This window comes from the organism of the source record quoted next, unplaced genomic scaffold (assembly GCF_019419815.1).
Source record: "Pyrus x bretschneideri cultivar Hongxiangsu unplaced genomic scaffold, Pyrus_bretschneideri_v1 Contig12, whole genome shotgun sequence".
Classification (NCBI taxonomy): Eukaryota; Viridiplantae; Streptophyta; class Magnoliopsida; order Rosales; family Rosaceae; genus Pyrus; species Pyrus x bretschneideri.
The window spans coordinates 3,056,282-3,074,347 of NW_025999413.1; the positions used below are offsets into that span (position 1 = coordinate 3,056,282).

At 36.3% G+C, this 18,066-nt stretch overlaps 3 protein-coding genes across 9 annotated transcripts; 1 reads left to right on the forward strand and 2 right to left on the reverse strand.

Annotated features, from left to right (window-relative positions):
* Positions 1–4,380: 4,380 nt before the first annotated feature.
* On the forward strand, positions 4,381–6,168 carry LOC103951091 (ethylene-responsive transcription factor ERN2-like). Its single transcript, XM_009362370.2, has one exon. The coding sequence runs from the start codon at positions 4,550–4,552 to the stop codon at positions 5,807–5,809; it is 1,260 nt and encodes a 419-aa protein (XP_009360645.2). The 5' UTR covers positions 4,381–4,549; the 3' UTR covers positions 5,810–6,168.
* Positions 6,169–7,622: 1,454 nt separating this feature from the next.
* On the reverse strand, positions 7,623–14,559 carry LOC125467862 (SNF1-related protein kinase catalytic subunit alpha KIN10-like). 6 transcript variants are annotated; one of them, XM_048577967.1, is made up of 11 exons: positions 14,510–14,559; positions 10,654–10,852; positions 10,328–10,512; positions 10,068–10,250; positions 9,830–9,961; positions 9,412–9,597; positions 9,219–9,308; positions 9,068–9,151; positions 8,598–8,738; positions 8,234–8,476; positions 7,623–8,074 (listed from the first exon to the last, which is right to left on the reverse strand). In XM_048577967.1, exons 2-11 carry the CDS (start codon positions 10,841–10,843, stop codon positions 7,961–7,963), a joined length of 1,548 nt encoding a protein of 515 aa, XP_048433924.1. In that variant the 5' UTR covers positions 10,844–10,852; positions 14,510–14,559; the 3' UTR covers positions 7,623–7,960. The 6 variants fall into 6 exon arrangements, with proteins under 6 accessions (XP_048433924.1, XP_048433926.1, XP_048433921.1 ...); XM_048577969.1 differs by lacking the exon at positions 14,510–14,559 and adding an exon at positions 11,989–12,141 and having other exon boundaries at positions 8,598–8,714; XM_048577964.1 differs by lacking the exon at positions 14,510–14,559 and adding an exon at positions 11,989–12,141.
* LOC125474385 (transmembrane protein 230-like) lies at positions 12,649–14,647 on the reverse strand. Of its 2 annotated transcripts, none has more exons than XM_048577970.1 (3): positions 14,510–14,647; positions 13,286–13,578; positions 12,649–12,958 (listed from the first exon to the last, which is right to left on the reverse strand). In XM_048577970.1, the coding sequence occupies exons 2-3, from the start codon at positions 13,554–13,556 to the stop codon at positions 12,879–12,881; spliced, it is 351 nt and encodes a 116-aa protein (XP_048433927.1). In that variant the 5' UTR covers positions 13,557–13,578; positions 14,510–14,647; the 3' UTR covers positions 12,649–12,878. The 2 variants fall into 2 exon arrangements, with proteins under 2 accessions (XP_048433927.1, XP_048433928.1); XM_048577971.1 differs by having other exon boundaries at positions 14,504–14,637.
* Positions 14,648–18,066: the final 3,419 nt, after the last annotated feature.

Consider the following 18,066-nt stretch of genomic DNA (forward strand, 5'->3'; position numbering starts at 1 on the left):
TCTCTATGTCCATGTCCGCCGTACAGTCCCTTCGATTTGCTACCCCATTTGATCTTTGTTACCACCTTTTTTGTATTTTCTTTGTGTTTTTTGTTCTTTGTTTTTTTGTCTCAAATCTTCTTCACTGGTGTGTTCTTGCTAACTTGTGCTTTTTATGAGGTCATAGCAGCCGCTAATCCAACAAAGTTACTAACTGTTTAATACTAACCAACCCAACAAAGCTGATAACTTATTAATCTTCATGTTTTCATAATTGTAGATAGAATTTACACATAATTTCTTTCAAAAATTTCGAACATAGGATTGTGAACGGTTATCTGACATACATAACATCTCTTAAATGTGCTACACCACGTTTAAGAAGCTTACGGTGCGGAAAAATGCTACGAAAAATAATTTCCTAATAACATTTGCAGAGCTTTACAAAACTGAATAAAAATTTGAGAATTAGCTCACGACTTTTGTCAAAGGTACATAAATTATTTATCGGATGGTATCTTTCTTCATTTTATTAGACATAGATTTCGAAGTTCTAAGTTTAAAATTATTATTCACTTTGTTTAATTTAGATACTAGTTGGGAAAAGCCCAACAATGTCATGTTGTAAGCATGCTGTGTGACGTAAACCACATTTTAGATAATGAATAGAAAATTAAAATATATGATTATATAATAAGATGACATTAAAAAATAATAACTATTAGTTATCATGTAATTAAATATGTGTTAGAGTGGGCTGGACATGCTTCATTGTAGGGTGGCTTTGTAAATATCGATCGTCTTAAACTTTTTTAATGAATATAAAGTGTATTAGGTTAATTTATTGTATGGCTATTTACCCAAAGCAATGTGAATACCACAAGTCACATCCAAGGTGAAAAAAGAATGCTTGCCCCTTAATTCACTCAGGATCATCGCCGGATTCTCTTTGTGAGGATTCTGGAAATCTTTCAATCACATTCGTTCATCGTACATTATATAGTCAGTTTTCGTCAAATACTGTTTATATTCAATTTTAAATAAATTTACAATAATTTCTTACCGCATGATGTACGATGAACGAATGTGATTTGAGGATCCCTGAGATCCTCACAAAGAGGATCTAGTGAGGATCCTCACTCCCTTAATTTTTGTCCTATCAAAAGAAAGCTAGTGGCTTTACCATTCGGAGATATTTAGACCCGTTGTATTGGAACTCGTTTGGAAGTGCTCTTATAGATTGGAACTCGTTTGGAAGTGCTTTTATAGTTGAAAGCGTTTTTGGTGAAAATATGTTTGGCACTAATTCTTAGTAAAAATGCAAGTAAATCCTAGAAAAACACTTAAAGTACTTCATGGACAAAGTACATAATTGGTGTTTCTTAAATAAAGCACTTCAGGTGCTTTTGAAACCTAAAAGCATTTTCTCTAAAACTGTTTTCAATCATTTTAAAAGCACTTACAAATGAGCCCTTAGTTTTGATCACTGTTTTAAAAATCCCCGCCTAGGCGCTAGGCGGCTAGTCACTGCCCCGATTAATGTCCTAGGCATTTGAAAATTAAGAAATGGCGCTTAGACCAAATGAGGCGCCCGCCTAGGCACCCGCCTAGCCCGTCCAGGCACTCGTCTAGGTTGCGACTCACTTAGACAGAAAATAGATAACTTTCATTTTGCATTTTATTTTTTTTCAATAAATTGTAAGAAACTTGTTGAATACTTAAATGAACACACATTATATGCTTGTTTCCCATGTTTTCATTATGTTCCAATAGCTCATAATATATATGTCATTCTATTTTGTAGTTTATGATGAAATTATATATATATATATATATATATTTAGTATAAATAGACACTTATTTACATGAAATATAATAAATTAATTAAATCCGTCTAGTCCGCCTAGGCGCCTGCCTAGACCCCACCTAGCCCCCTAAACATTAGGCCCCAGCCCGCCGCCTAACTAGCGCCTAATGTCTTTTAGAACCTTTTTATTAGGGATAGGAGGAGGATATTGGAACTATCGCCAAACTACTACTTAGAAATTTAGTGTTGGTATTCCATGAAAATGATATTGTTTCACTTACGTTGTTAGTCGTAGAATTATTATTATTATTTATTTATTGTCAACGATAGATTTTGTTAGGTTAGATATCATATTAATCACTGATGGAATTCGAACTCATGCCGTCATGCAATGACTCAACTCTTTTCTACTACTGTGGTAAAGAGTCAGTTGCTAGTATTATTGTTTTCATAAAAGCGAAACTGTGAGAAGGAGAACTCAAAATGAAAACTGGATAAACAATTTTGGTGCAGAAAAATTTGTTTTCAATCAAGCTAGTAACCCCTTTTTTTTTTTGAGATAATCTTTTTAGTATATATAAGTTTAAATGTAATTCTATAGGCTGTTTCGTAACCATTTTGTTTTGGTGGTAATTTTCTCTAATGAGGGGTGAGCAAGGATAATGGAATGGTGGTGACCAATTTGGTGGTAATTTTCTCTAATCTGGTGTAATAAATATAATTATCCTGTAGTGACGATGGATATTCCGCCCCTAATTATAATTAGCTCACTAAGAAAGCATCTGTTGGCTAATTAGGCTCCATTTGTTGTTCATCTTGGGCATCATTTGATTAATTGTTTTGCTGATGCACTTGTAAGTTGTAACTGTTTTATCAGATATTTAATAGAAGAGTACAATTAGTCCCTTTCTCTACTTCCATGTTTATATCTCCTTGGTGCTAAAACGCAACTCGCTAATTTTATAAAATATAGTTTATTAAAACCATATAAAATACATGTACAAGGAGATACGACCACTTCAAGCTCACAATTTCATATAATTAAGTTTGGGATATGTACTTTTAAAATGACAATACTCTTCTTGTTCTCGAAAAGGATGAAAGTTTCATTTTTTGGTAACGTAATAGCATTTCACTATATTATAAGACATTTGGAACAGTTCATTCTTTTGACCATAATCTAAGAATTATATTGAGCCAAATTCATTTCATTTGGAGTTCGTTTAGTCATATGTGTCAAACAAATCAACTGTTATGATAACAAATAGCATCATCAAGGAAATAATGTCACATTAGTCTAAAAAAAATGAAGCGAGTTTGGGCGAGAGTAGTATCAAGATGGTCAACCACCTAGAAAATCCCTGTGTGGCATCCCTCCTGAGGGCGAGCCTTGGCCAACAGAAAGGTTGCTCAAGACCAAAAGGTGACAAATTCAAGTCGTGAAAATAGCCTATTTGCAGAGTAAAAGTACATCCCCTAACCTTGCAAAGCAGGAAGACTTGTTGGCTTAGGTCGCCCTTTTAGTCTCAAAAAGTATTATCCTTCTAAAAATAATAGCATGGAAGATAGATCATATTGGCATCTTTGGCTGGGTCAAATTTAACAATTGGAGGTCTCTTTTAAGTTGGTTATTGTTTAGAGATATTTGTTGAAACACCCCCTTAACTTGTAACCTAGTGCCAATTTACCCCCTCAACTTTAATTTCAGTCAATTACCTCTCTAAACTTTTATTTATAGTTAAATTCCCCTTTGCCGTTTAAATTTCTCATATTTTATCCATGATTCACAATAAAAATTAGATCTAAAAAAGAAAATAAAAAGAGAATTTTAACGAAAAGCTTCCGGTACTGTTCATTTTAATGAAAAACCATATTTTTACACTAAAAAGTCAATCATGGTACTATTCACTTTATCTTTTATTTTGTCCTTATCATTAAAACTCAAAGTTTTCAAGCCATTTTTCAGTAGTTTTCCTAAATAAAAAACCATATCTCTCTCACTTCCCCTCTTCTACCCGGTTGTAACCCTTCTCACCCACCCCAAATCTCAAACCACCAGCCACCCCCAATCTCATATCAAATTCATTCGCCTACCCTTTCTCTCAAATTCAGTCCCGGTACCACCCCACCATAACCCACTCACCCCACAACCTCCAGTGGCAGGTCCCATATTCTCGATTCAAGCCGTGATCCCCCTTCCCTTCTCCCTGCGAACCCACCTTCTCGCAACCCACCTATCGCCACACCAATAGCTCCTTGTTGCTCTCTCTCTCTCTCTGTGTGACTGTTTTCGAAACCCACCCACAGAACCACAGCCTCCAATGGCATGCCACATGTCCAAGATGCTAATTCAAAATGGGCAAAAAATGTTTGCTTCTAAATGATGATTTTGCCCTCCAAACTAACGGAATCATGGATGAAATGTGTGATATTTAATGAAAGATGAGAATTTGGCCATAAATAAAAGTTTAGAAAGATAATTGGCTAAAATTTAAGTTTAAGGGATAAATTAATAGTAGGCTACAAGTTTAGGGAGGATTTCCACAAATAGGCCTATTGTTTATAGCCCGAGACTAATAAGAAAAAAAGGAATAAAAACAAACGATAAGACCATTTCAGCATTCAATGATTCAATCATATGAGAAAATCTTCCTATTCCCCTGCCTATAAATATGCACAATAGCATCAGAGCCAACTTCAATTAAATCAACCACTTGCAAATACAGCATAAACTCAAAAGAAATTGATTGCTAGTAGCTAGAAATGGCAAGGAAGAGAAAAGTTAGTGAGGGAGTGGAAGAAAACACTACTACTTCAGGTGTGGGAACCATGGCTTGGGATGAGATGGTGAAGGAAGCTTCCGCTGTCGCCGAGCTAGGCGGAGCACGTAGGGCACGAAAGCGCTTTGTTGGTGTCCGGCAAAGGCCCTCCGGCAGATGGGTGGCCGAGATTAAGGACACCATTCAAAAAATTAGGGTTTGGCTAGGCACCTTTGACACAGCGGAGGAAGCAGCCAGGGCCTACGACGAAGCTGCCTGCTTGCTTCGCGGTGCCAACACCAGAACCAACTTCTGGCCTTGTTCCCAATCGCAATCTACAACTCCAGCTTTGCCCTCGAAGATCACAAACCTCCTCCTTCAGAGGTTGAAGGCAAGAAACAACGCCATCTCTTGCTTTCCTCCTTCTGCTCCTCTCCCTATCAATCACCACTACGATCAAAATCTTCACGAACAAGCAACAGAAACCGATTTCTCCGAAACCCAATATACAGATTTTCTCAACGATCCCGAAGATTATTATATCACAAGCAACAACAACCAAGAAATCATCACTGATCACATCAGTGCAAGCAGCATTGACTACATGACGTCGAGCTTCGAATCATGCTTGACTGATAAGGAAACTGATCACATGGAGTACGGTAACTTGAGTGAAGTGGCGCAACAGACTTATAGCGGCGAAGATGCAAATTTCGCAGCGGAAGGATCGGAGGAAGATGTTGATCAAGAACAAGAAGAAGAGGAGGAAGTGAACGGAGATCAAGTTGGAGTGATAGACTTCCAGTTTGTCGATGATATCGGAGCATCCAACTCAAACTACTACTCTCCGTCGCCTTTCGAGATTGCTGAGGAGATAGAGGAGCCGGCTCCGGAGGCTGAGAGCTATGCCGACGAGCCTTCCATGCTGAGAGCCGCCATGAAGAGAATGAAGTACGAGAGGAAGTTTTCGGCTTCTCTCTACGCCTTCAATGGGATTCTCGAGTGCTTGAAGCTGAGAATCGGATCGGGGAATGGGAAAGGGATAGGGGTGTCTGAGTGTTTGAGCAACCTTCAGAGAGCGTGCAGTAACAAGAACAAAGAGGAGGAGGTTGTTACTGTAGCGGCGGCGGAACACCCACGAAATGATTCGAAACAGGAGGAGCAGGGTTCATCATCAATGGATGTTTCTCTGAGTAGTGATGGTGAATTGTCACTCTGGAGCTCACTTGATCTGCAGCCAATCTGCTTTTTGTCAACTAATTAGTTTTCTTTCTTCTTTTTTTTTCAAACAAATTCATGCTCTAATTTGATTCCACACATCAATTTGGAATTCCATTCTTTGCAATATTTGTGATATTCTAATATATTTCAAAGAAATAGTGAATTTTATGTAATTTGAAGTTTGGGTTCAAACTTCGACCCAATTAAAGTAATAATAAAGGAATATATTTTGCGCACTTCTATTTTCCCCTTTTATGTTCTAATTTTTCGAATTCGTCTAATAAAAGTGACAAGTACAGAAATAATTTCCTATAATTCTTCAAAAAAAAAAAAAAAAAAGGTTTTATTAAATATTTGATTCAATAATTTGGAAAATTGAGGTTTTGTTTGGTGTATATTGGACATAAGCCAAGGGAAACACATGTTAGACAAACACAACTTGAAAAAATAGAGCTCGTTTGAATATGATTTTAAAATGACTGAAAGTGTTTTTGGTGAAAATGAGTTTAAAACCATTATTTAGTAAAGAAGCAAGTAAACCTTGAAAAAAGCACATTAAGTGCTTTTGGAACCCAAAAACATTTTCTTTAAAAACGCTTGCAGTCATTTTAAAAGCACATCTAAACGAGTCCATAATCTGCAACATACTAAGCAATTCAAAGAGCTGATGGGCTCTACATTCTTATAAACTTTTTTGACGTAAAACGAATGGCCAAATGAATTGACGATGAAATGGAGCAAAGGAAGACAAAGAGGCACAGTGTGAATTATCAAATATCTAAGCTCCGATTTGCATCACTTTTGGAATATATTTTTAAGAGCTATATCTCATACCATAATTATGTCATTGTTTCAATGAAAATGGAGAAAAAAATTATTGTGTGGTACTAGAACTAGAGGTGGGTTCGAAAAACCGAAACTCGAAAAAACTGAACACCTAACCAAAGTTGGAAAAACAGAACCAAAAAAAAAAAAAAAAAAAAAAAATCAAATCGAATCAAACCGAAATTAGTTGGTTCGATTCGGTTTTCGTGGTTTGAAAAACTGAACCGAACCAAACCAAACCAAATAATCCCTTACCCTAAAACGACGCTTTTTTGAGTTTTGACTTTGTGTTTTCAACGATTTTAATTTCTCAACATAGTTCATTGTTAATATTGTTTCTGATAAAAATTAATCATCAATGTGTGTGAATCTTAATTTATTTTATTAGTTTGGTTTTCAATGTTTTCTGAGTACTCTACCAGGAAGTTATTTCTTAATATTTTTCTCATGGAATTAATAAAGTAAAAGCTTTAATAGATGCGATAAATGGTAGAGCTAGCAAGAAACAAAGAATCTTAGTGCATGAAGGTGACGTACTTGAACTCTGATGTACCCTAAATCAGCTTAGGGCTGACGATGCATATCCACACTAATTGGCCATACAACGTTTCATAATTTCTTGATGCTCAGTATTCTTTGCCTGCTTGCACAAGCATTTTGCTCCGCTCTAACCACTCAAAAAAACAAACCAAACCGTAACAAGCCGAACCGAAAAAAACTCAAAACCGAATAGAACTGAACCGTAATTTCCGTTTCGGCCAAAAACCGAACCAAACGGAACCTACCCGTAACTGGAACACCGCCACTACGCATCCAGCTATGTCCTGCTTAACCACAGGTGGATCATAACAGGCAGGCAAAAGTTGATGTAGAGCTTTTGGACTGGAGATGAGTAAATAGAGCATAAAAGAGGGTTTCAAATGATTTGTATCGATGATGGTAAATCATTTACAACTACGAGGCAAAACAATTTGTCGTCCAAGTTGCATAAATAAATTACAGTACTTTGAAATACACTTCAATTCCAAGGATATGAAACCAGAAAGTTTGCATTAAAGCATTTCTCCAAAGGAGGTTAGTTCGTTCTTTCGTACGAATTTGTTCGTGATGACGAAAATTCGGGACAGACCACTTCAAATACCAAACTAGAAATGACTCGGCCAAGGCCAGTATGGAATACTGGCTCAATAACAACACGATTACCCATATAAAACTGGGCAATGCGACGTAAACAAGTAAAGTAGCCCAAACTGGACAGGTTATATATACACATTGCAAGGTTTTTTCACAAGCGTCGCGATTGCAAGATTTTTTCACAAGCGTCATGATAGATTCACAAAGGACTTGTTGAAGGCCTAGCTCTCTACCTCTAAAGGACACGAAGTTGGGCAAGGAAAGCGGCACAAAGATCCAAGAAGAGAAACTGCGGACCTTGGACCCTTTGAAGATCAAGCAGGTACTTCTCCTCCCGAGTTTTAAAAAGCTGTTAAGACCCCAAACAGCGGCAAAATATGTGAGCATTTCGTTCTGGATACATACTCGAGCAGTTGACTCCGTTGATACCAAACACAACAGTAGATTGATGACTAAATAAAATTAGAGAAAGTATGGGACTAAGGAGCGATCTAACAAAAACTATTACCTGTACTTCAAACTTGACCACATTTGACATCTTCATAACACCATCATTTTCGATTATGCTGGATTCATCTCCAAAATAATTGTTAATGTGCACAGAATTGTCGATCATGCCTTCATTATGACCTGGAGTGCCAGGAACCCACCTACACTTCATGTTGTAGTGTCCTATCTTCTTCCAACACACCTGCAATTCTTGTAAAGCTTTAAGGACTTCTGTCATTATTTCACGAGGATGTGCTCGAGACTGGCAATAAAAGGCAGCAATAGATCAACAACAATCATATTAATGTTTGAAGTTCACAATGTCCAGAAGAGTCCTACTCCCAAATAATAATACTTAAGCCAGAAAGCCAAAGAAATTTAACCTGAAGGCCAAGAGCCCATTTCCTTTCAACAGGGAACTGTGGTCTAAAGCCCATTCCTTGATACTCCATATATCCAGGAAGGCGGTGCCCAACAGGTGAAGCAGCAGTCTCACTTTGCTGCATACGATTGAAACCACATTCCTGGACCATATCAACAAAAATGAAACACAAATCCAAATGGTGCCAAATCTTAACAGAAACTGAACAGCAGAAAAGAATATATGTTGAGTGTGATAGAAACAGTTCAAGCTTTTGAATAAATTTTCCTCTATCACGTTGCGTATATCTTGGCACATATTATGTTTGTACACAAATCTATCATATTCCTGTTTCCGATGCTGTAAAAGTTTCCCCTAGCTTCTTTCATGTTGTTAGATTACGGCCAACAGGCTTAGTCTTGGGCTTCAAAAGAGGAAATTTTGTTTTCTAACCAAGCTGCTGGTATAATATCGAAAACGGAGGACACATACCAGTGTCTCCTGAAATTCAGCTCCAAGATAGCCACTGGATACACGGAAACGGTTGTCCAATAACAAATAGTATGCAACTGTTCCCTGAAACATGATGCAGATGGTAAGTCTCAGTTGGAAAATCAAGAGGATGAGTTCCAAAGGTACAAACCTCATTTTGTACTCTACCACGAAGCGACTCAACCAGAAGGTTCCTGTCAAATCCCATCTTAACTACCTCCTGAAGAATTTCTTCATCAATCTGCATAAAGAAAGGTGCCACTTGAGAACTTATGATAATAGATAGAAGAAACCAGAAAATTCATTATAACTGCAATTTACAAACGTAAACAGAAGAAAGGAACCTTTTTTGCTTGTTGCATGGTGTCTGGTGGAGGAACAGCTAAATAACGAGGAAGATGAGCCTGGAACCATGCATGCTGACGAATCTCAGGGATGGTCATTCGCTTCATTGGATCAACTACGAGCATTCTTGGAATCAAGTCTCTTGCACCAGGTGACAAATGACTAGGAAGAGTGTATATCCCACCCTGAAGACAAAATGGTGTGGGTTTAGGTCAGGTAACTAATAATCTGCAAGCATATAACTATTTGATTCATGATAGCGAATGAAAAAAATTGATTGTCAGTGGACACAAAAAACCAAAAGCATAAACAGAATTAGATCTTAATATAATTTGAAAACAAAAGAAATAATATATCAGATGAAAACTGAAAAACCAATTTTATAGTAGTAAACAAAAGAACCAGATCTAGCAATACCTTTATTTTCTTAAACAAGTTAGGAATATTTTCATCATCAAATGGAAGTGTGCCACAAAGAAGAGCATATAGTATAACACCACAACTCCACACATCCACTTCAGGCCCAGCGTACAGCTTGCCAGAAATAACCTACCAAAGATAAAAGCGATGTATCATTGGAAAGAGAAATCAAGCCAAGACTGTATGCAAACTACTTCAAAATAATGTGAAAGACATCCAACTACAATCTTTATACCTCTGGAGCAGCATAATTGGGGCTGCCACAACTTGTCTTGAGAAAATGGCCATCACGCATTACGTTGCTCAGACCAAAATCGGCAATTTTCACATTGCATTTGGAATCCAAGAGCAAATTTTCTGGCTTTAAATCTCTATGAACAACCATGTTCCTGTGACAATACTCTACGCCAGATATTATCTACCAAAAAAAATATAACTCATATTATTAGCAAAAACAATAGTAAAATAAATACAACAAGACAATTGACAAATTACCTGTTGAAAAAAGTTACGAGCTTCATCTTCCTGCAGCCTACCCTTCTCTACTATATAATCAAATAGCTCCCCGGACTTCACATACTCCATCACGACATAAATGTCAGATGGTGTTTCAATGACCTCATAGAGTCGTATAATGTGAGGATGCATAAACAATCTCAATATTTTGATTTCTCTTCTCACTGCATCAAATTTAAGGGGCAAAGGGAAGGATAATACAACCAAGTACAAAGCTTTAATATTCTGAATTCAAGACAGAACTCTAAAGTAGAAAAGACAAATGATCAAATTCAATCATCGGTTTACAAAGATAGAGGGCTGACCTTTCTCTTCCATGTCCAAGTTCTTTATCTTGCGGCGGTTAAGGATCTTGATAGCAACTTTATGTCCAGTTAATGCATGCTCTGCAATTTTAACCTTTCCAAAAGAACCAATACCAAGAGTCTTTCCGAGCTTGTAATTTGATAAATAAGTATCCGCACTGCTGCCACCACGGCCAACCGGTCCCTCCATTTTCCTAATCTAAATGTACATCAAATATTCAGATAAACGTGCAAGAGATAACACCAGTTTTTACATTCACATTAGCCGTCCTCATGGTCATGGTTAGCGGGGAGAGACCATACCAAATTCATGTGATACAACATGCACCAACATATACATGAAATTTAAGGTCTTACAGTAATGTCAGTATATACTTTTAAAAGATATCTCTTAGTCATCAGTCAAATAATAAAATATCGAATATACCCACAGGGATTTATAAAAAAAATATATATAAATTCAAGAACCGATAATTGTATAGTACATATCCTCACTTTCAATTGGATCCTATTTTATTTTTAGTTTTATTTTTCCAACAAATCCCCACTGGTTCCATATCTCACACCCTTCTCTCTTTCTTCTCCGGCTCTCTCCTCTAGCTACCAGTTTTTATTCTTCAAGTGCACAAATCGAATTACTTAAACCCCACAAGATTTGGAAAAGCAATGCACCACACTCTTGATTTCACATACTTCATAACAAACATCTTATCAATAAGTTTGCAAGTACAGATGAAATTCACACTGAAACGTTCTCGAATAGTCAAAGCAATGATAAAAGTAGGCAACTTTGATTGGAGCAGAAATTTCACAAACACATAATCAACATAAAAGTTTAAATTTTGACATTACCCCAGCAGACATTACAAGAGCAATAAGCTATCTATCTTGAAAAGCCCTCCCATCCCTGATTTCGATAGATCAGTCATCCAAAAATCCCAAAAACACAGAAAGGAAGATAAACAACAGGGAAAAAAAAAGAAATTGAAGAACCCCACTTTCAAATTGGAAACAGAAAACCAAGTTCGCACAAACCAATCAGTAAAACCTTCAATCACAATAGAAAATTAATAATTCCCAATATTTACAAATTCTGTAACATTTTCCCCCAATTTTTCCAATACCTGCCCAATTTCCAAAGAAACCCAGCTGCAACAGATCTCAAAAAATATCGATAAAACAAACACAATTAACAATAATACAAACCAACACACATTCATGCAATTCTACTCAAACAGACAACACAGAAAAAAGAGAGAGAAAGTAGCGAGAGAGTTACAGAAAATTAAATCCGAAATTGAAGTCGCAAATACGCAAGGCGAAAAGGGTTCCTGCCTTCGAATTGGATTGAGCAAACTGCGGTCGGAGATACCCAGAAATCGAAGAAAGGGACACACAGAAGGGCTCCTTGTCGTCTTTATTCTTTCTCGCTTCGCTTCCCGACTTTCACTCACTCCGCCACCGGGGCCACAACCAACTTGTATTAATCTAATTTACTAATCTCAATTATTTCAACATCAAATGACTGATTGGCCCATGGGATTTGGTGAAACGACAGTGAAGTTCCCATGAGTTGGTTTTGTATTTCGGGGGTAAAATGGACATTTTGCTCGATTGGGTTTGAGAATTTCTTCTTCTCGGTATTGACCCTTAGGAATTAGGAGTTGTAAATTGAGCTTGGATTTTTTTTTTTTTTTTTTTTCCTGTTTACAAATTTTTTCTGTCAACTTTCTTGACATGAAATCGAAGTTTTAAGTTTTACGTAACCGAAATAACTAATTTTTGAATAACTATCAGGAGATAGCGATGATGTTTACTAACGGAAGGGGGATTCAAACACAAAACCTCAGGTGTAAAGACGAATGCTCCATTTTGCAGTTCATTCACCCCTACATATCTACAAGTTTCAATCGTTCACCCCAACCAGGGTGTTTCATTCTCACAGTTTCAATCAAAATACTGAAAAAATAGGCATAATTTGGCTACAAGAATACGAACACAAACTTCTGCTGGATAAACAGTCTTAAAACCTACGAGCCGGAGAAAATACCAACTGCGATGAACTGTGTATGCGTGTGCTGCTTCAATAGCAAGAAGTCATTTAACAACAAATAAATGGAACAGAAGTTACATATGGACCGTTCATGTGTTCTATACAACGTGGATTTTACATCACCGTGTCCGTCGCCGCAAGCATTATTTGGAAATTTGGAGGCAAAAGCCCTCTAGTAGTCCGGAATGGAGGCAAAACGGTATCCGTTTGCACCTCTCCATGCATAATATGCAATTCGTGTCTCGTAAAAGCCTGCAGGTCATAACATTTATAAGAAATCAGTCGGTCAATCAGCGTACTGAGACACGTACGAAGTATTTCAGAAAATGTATCCAGATAGCCAATTGCCAGACTCAGAAATACGGTTTTATGCTTTGCCCCTATGCTTGAGTATTTACATCAAAGCGGAAATTCAACATCAGAATTAGGGCACGTAAAAGTCATATGAAGTTATCCATTCTAGAATCTAGTCCCGCCTACATTAGCATTCACCATATTGTCGATCAGTCATATTAACGGTTAGTTCTCACAAAAGACAATCATAGATAAAGAAGGAAATGGAAATATCTTTTGACTAACCAGGGAGGAAGGTGAGGATTCCGAGCGCCAAAAGGCCATAGGCTTGAGTCAGCTCCCCTCCCATGTGACCGGTGAAAATGAAGTATGAAAGAAACAGAAGCAAAGATCCAAGAGAAAGCAAGAAAAGAGCAAGAACTATGGATTTCCATGGGATTTTATCAAAGGACTTTGGCGTATAGTCAAACCGAGGGTCATTGGGTCTTCCATAAACATCATCATCATCATCATCTGTAGCAAGAGGGCTGTAACGAACATTGCGCCTAGATGACATCACCAAGGATGTTCAATAAGACCTGAAGATCAAGAAAGGAGCAGATATGAATGCAAGGTATACGATCAGGTAAACTTTTACTCATGAACAAATATGCCATCACCAAGGATGTTCAACAAGACCTGAAGACACACGAGGTTTAACTTTTTTCTAACACAAGAAAGTAAAACGTAAGATATGAATGCAAATATGCAAACACAGTGAAATGTGAAAAAAGGTTAATAGATACAATTGCTAAAACTGAATTTCTCTCGCAACACCATTAAAGCTAAAACCAACCGCCCACCTCCTCCGACAAGGCATACGGGAAAAACGAAAAAGAAACTCAAATTGCATTGTCAAGTTACAACACTGCAAACTCCGCAATTAAGATGGCATAAAAAACGTCGAAAATCCATAAACCATGTGACCGAAACTGGACAAAGCATGCTTCTTTCTTCTCAGAACGAAGAACAATAAGTTGGGTTTCCTCCTCCCAGGATTGGATTGAAGTACAGAAAAGATAAATACAACCATTCAAAGACTACCTTATCGAATTCTATACGATTGTATACGATCATGTATACTCCTTCGAACAAGGAAATAAAACTCTCCACACAAACAAAAAGAATCAGTTTTAAGAACAGAATCATTGGCTGAAAGAAAAAGTACAAAAATTTGCAGAACAGAAGAAAATTATGCTCAATTCTTCATATGAAAAGCCAAATGAAGGATGAAATTTCAAGTACTTAATCTGACAAGCCCCAAAAGTACCTCGATTAACAAGTCAATTAACGTTAATCATAATACAAAAATAAAAGGAACAAAAGTACCCAATAAAACCAGCTGCAAAAGATCTCAGAAACTATCAACAAAAACACAAACTTAACAATCATACAAACCACCACACATTCATGCAATTCAACACAGACAATACAGAAAACAAGAGAAAGGAAGCAGAGAGAGAGGGTTACAGAAAATTAAATCCGAAATTGAAGTCGCAAATACGCAAGGCGAAAAGGGTCTCTTCGAATTGGATCGAGGAAATTGCAGTCGCAGAGGCCCAGAAATCGGAAAAAGGGCGACGCACGCTCGCTTCGCTTCCCGACTTTCACACACTCCGCCACTCCGGTTCTGTAAGCAAAGGGGATCACACGCTCAGCCGTTGGATAGGCTTTAATGAGGTTGTGCGGCTGAGATTAAACAGGCCATAAAACCTTTTTTTTTCTTTTTTTTCTTTTTATTAAATTGTAGTAATGATCCTTTAACTTTAACTCAATTGGAGTAATGATCACTTAACTAAAAATTCATTACCATTGGTCCCTCAACTTATCAAAATGTGCAGTTATGGTCCTTAAACTAAAAATTCATTTTCATTGGTTCCTCAACTTTAATCCAACTAGGTAAATGGTCCCTCAACTTTAACTCAATTGTAGCAACAGTCTTTCCAACATAACTCATTTTGACAAAATTCTGATGAAGTTGACGAAAAAGATCATAGTTACAATTTTTGATGAGTTGAGGGACCTCAATTGTAGCAATTGTCCTTCCAACATAACTCATTTTGACAAAATTTTAACGAAGTTAACGAAAATGATCATAGTTACATATTTTGATGAGCTAAGGGATCCATGGTAATGGATTTTTAATTTAGAAATCATTGCTCCAATTTAATTAAAATTGCTACAGTTGATTTTCTCCTTTGCACAATCACGAAGCTGAAAGAAGCCAAAGCTTCAATTCCCAACAGCGAACGCAACAAGATTCGGAGACATCTTTGTGAATTCAGGTATGGTTTTCCTTCTCCTTGAAAATTATAGGTTCAATGATTCGAGTGTTTTTTTTTTCTGAAGTTTATGGAGCTATGTAACGAACATTGCGCTCCTAGATGCCATCACCAAGGATGTTCATCAATTAGGTAGAAATGTCATGATCTGCAGCAGCCGTGAACAGTTTGGTAAAGATGTCATCTTGTTGCCATTGATGTGTGCTTAGCTAGTTGCGTTCTTTGTGCTCTATTTCATGCCATTAACCCAAAAAACAAAGCAACTATGTCTAGTTATCGTATGAGTTGACTCGATCAAAACGCATAATATATACGAAACCAAGGACTCAGCCTACCTGAAACGTAAGAACTCGGTCGTATATACATGCAGGATTTCCAGCCCTATAGAAGGAAAAGGACGGATAATTAAGAACTGGAAGATTATGTTTAACGCACATGATGTTTCCAAGCAATCTCTTGAACAAACTTGAAGTTTGGTTTTATACTTTGATCAGCATATTAATTCTGAAAAGCTTCTGCCCCTCCCCAATTCATCTGCTGATACGCTGTTGCTGTCATTTCTCATACATCGACTGCGTAGCTAGAATTTGAAAACCATACGTAATTATCATTAGGTTTGAATTATTGGTTGCTAATTTCGGTCATGCGTGCAAATATATCTCAACCAACTGTAAAAGTGAACAACTTTATTGAGGGCCATATTATAATAATATTTTGTAACTTCACAATATCAACACTATCAACAATAGCGACGCTATATGGATGTAAATAATATATTGACCAAATAAATAGTATCCACATTTTCTTTAAATGTGGCTAACCAAAACATAGAAACCCTCTCTCTATACACACATATTATGTACAAGAGTAATGTTACGGAGATTAAATTTCAACATTAAAATTTGTAAACTAAATAATACGATTGTTGATGATTGGATTATTGTTTATGTGTTGATTAACGTGCTTACTTTCTATTGCTTAAGATGTTCTAGACAAAGTTTTGAAAACTAAAAGACATGGAAGTTGATGATTAGCTTATTACTTACACGTTGATAAACGTGCTTATTCTTATTGGTGACACGTCATTTAGTTTACTAAATTTGATATCCCTAACATTACCCATTCTATATATACAAAGAACATCGATAGATCATCGTTATAGATTATCCTTTTCTTGACGTGAATCTCATGAAAAAATGGCACTAACATCTCCATCGATCTTTATTCATGCCACTCACAATTTACAGTTTAACAAAAGTAATATCACATCTTTCAGAAAAAAGGCCTATCTAGCTTTTCAGCACTTCCAACTGCTTAGACGGTGTTAGGTTGCCCTACTTGCCTCACTTTAATTAGCATGACTTATGATGTCCCATGCATGGGGATCCATTGTTCGAGCTTAAATAAAACTTTTCGTCATGTATATAATATTTGTAACTTGTAAAAAAGAAAATTAACCATAAAAAGGTTATATAATATAAAATATAACGAAAATTCGATGAAAAGTATGGTGAAATTTCATGGATGTTGCTTGTAACTTGTAAGCATTGATAGCAGTTGGTGTTTTCATCCAAAAACAGGTATAATTTTGTAGACTTGTGAGTCTGTGAGGCCAGAAAAGAGCGAAGAAGAACAAGTAGGGAAACAAAAGCAGCTGGATGGACCTGTAAAACCATATAATTGTGCAATTGTACACATTAATATAGCAGGGGTAACATGTGTGACCATGTGGCCCATGCCAATTCATAGCACACTGAATTTTTGATAGGTTGAGAGAAAAAAAGAAAATTGAAATAGATTATGTATACTAGTTACGAATTATTATACAATGAACCAATCGTTAAATAACAATGTTATACACATATATTAGCAACATTATTGTTATTTTCTTCAGCCAAGTAAGTCTTGACCTATATTCCACACGACACATTTTCGATTCGATTCCTAATGTTAGTGAATCACACAATGGTGGCTAAAGCAGGTTCAAATGTTTTTATAAGTCTTTCTGGCCCTTAAAAGAGTGACTATCGTGGCGAAACCACCAACTGATCTTCTTTTTAAATTAAAAAAGTAAAAAAAAAAAAAAAAAAAAAACTCAGATATTGTATGCGAAACTTACTTGATTAGAAAGTATGTTAGCAATTTGGTCCTTAACTACATGTTAACACACGTGATTTTGCGGTTTCCAAAAGCTTAGACCAAGATGACGGATTGAGATCTTCAAATTCCGATTGACTTATAAACACCTGGAAGTCGACAAAATTGAACTAGGACCCGATAATAATTAGAATATTGGAAAAAAAATAATGATTAAAGATATGAAATGTTTTGCATAATTATAGAGCTTATAATTCGAGTGGTCCTCACATCATGATACATTTTGAATCTAATTAAATTAAATTTGTATGTTTTCAACCTTAATTAGCGTTTTTTGTATTAATCAGATCATCATTGTACATATATTGTTGTAGATTCGTAGCACACTATACTCATCAAATAAAGAAGATTATACCGACAAAGTAATAAAAAATATTGTATTAAATTAGTAAGTAACTTGAGATATCGTCACACTGTCATTTTCTGTTTAAATAAATTTATATCTCGTGTGCGCGAATCTATCAATTACGCATTTTTAGAAATAGGAGTTAACATTTTAACAACCAAGGTAATTAACAAGTTCATATTTCACAGGACAGATAGGAACAAGATATATAGAAAAGTTAAATCTTCGTAAACAAAAAACAA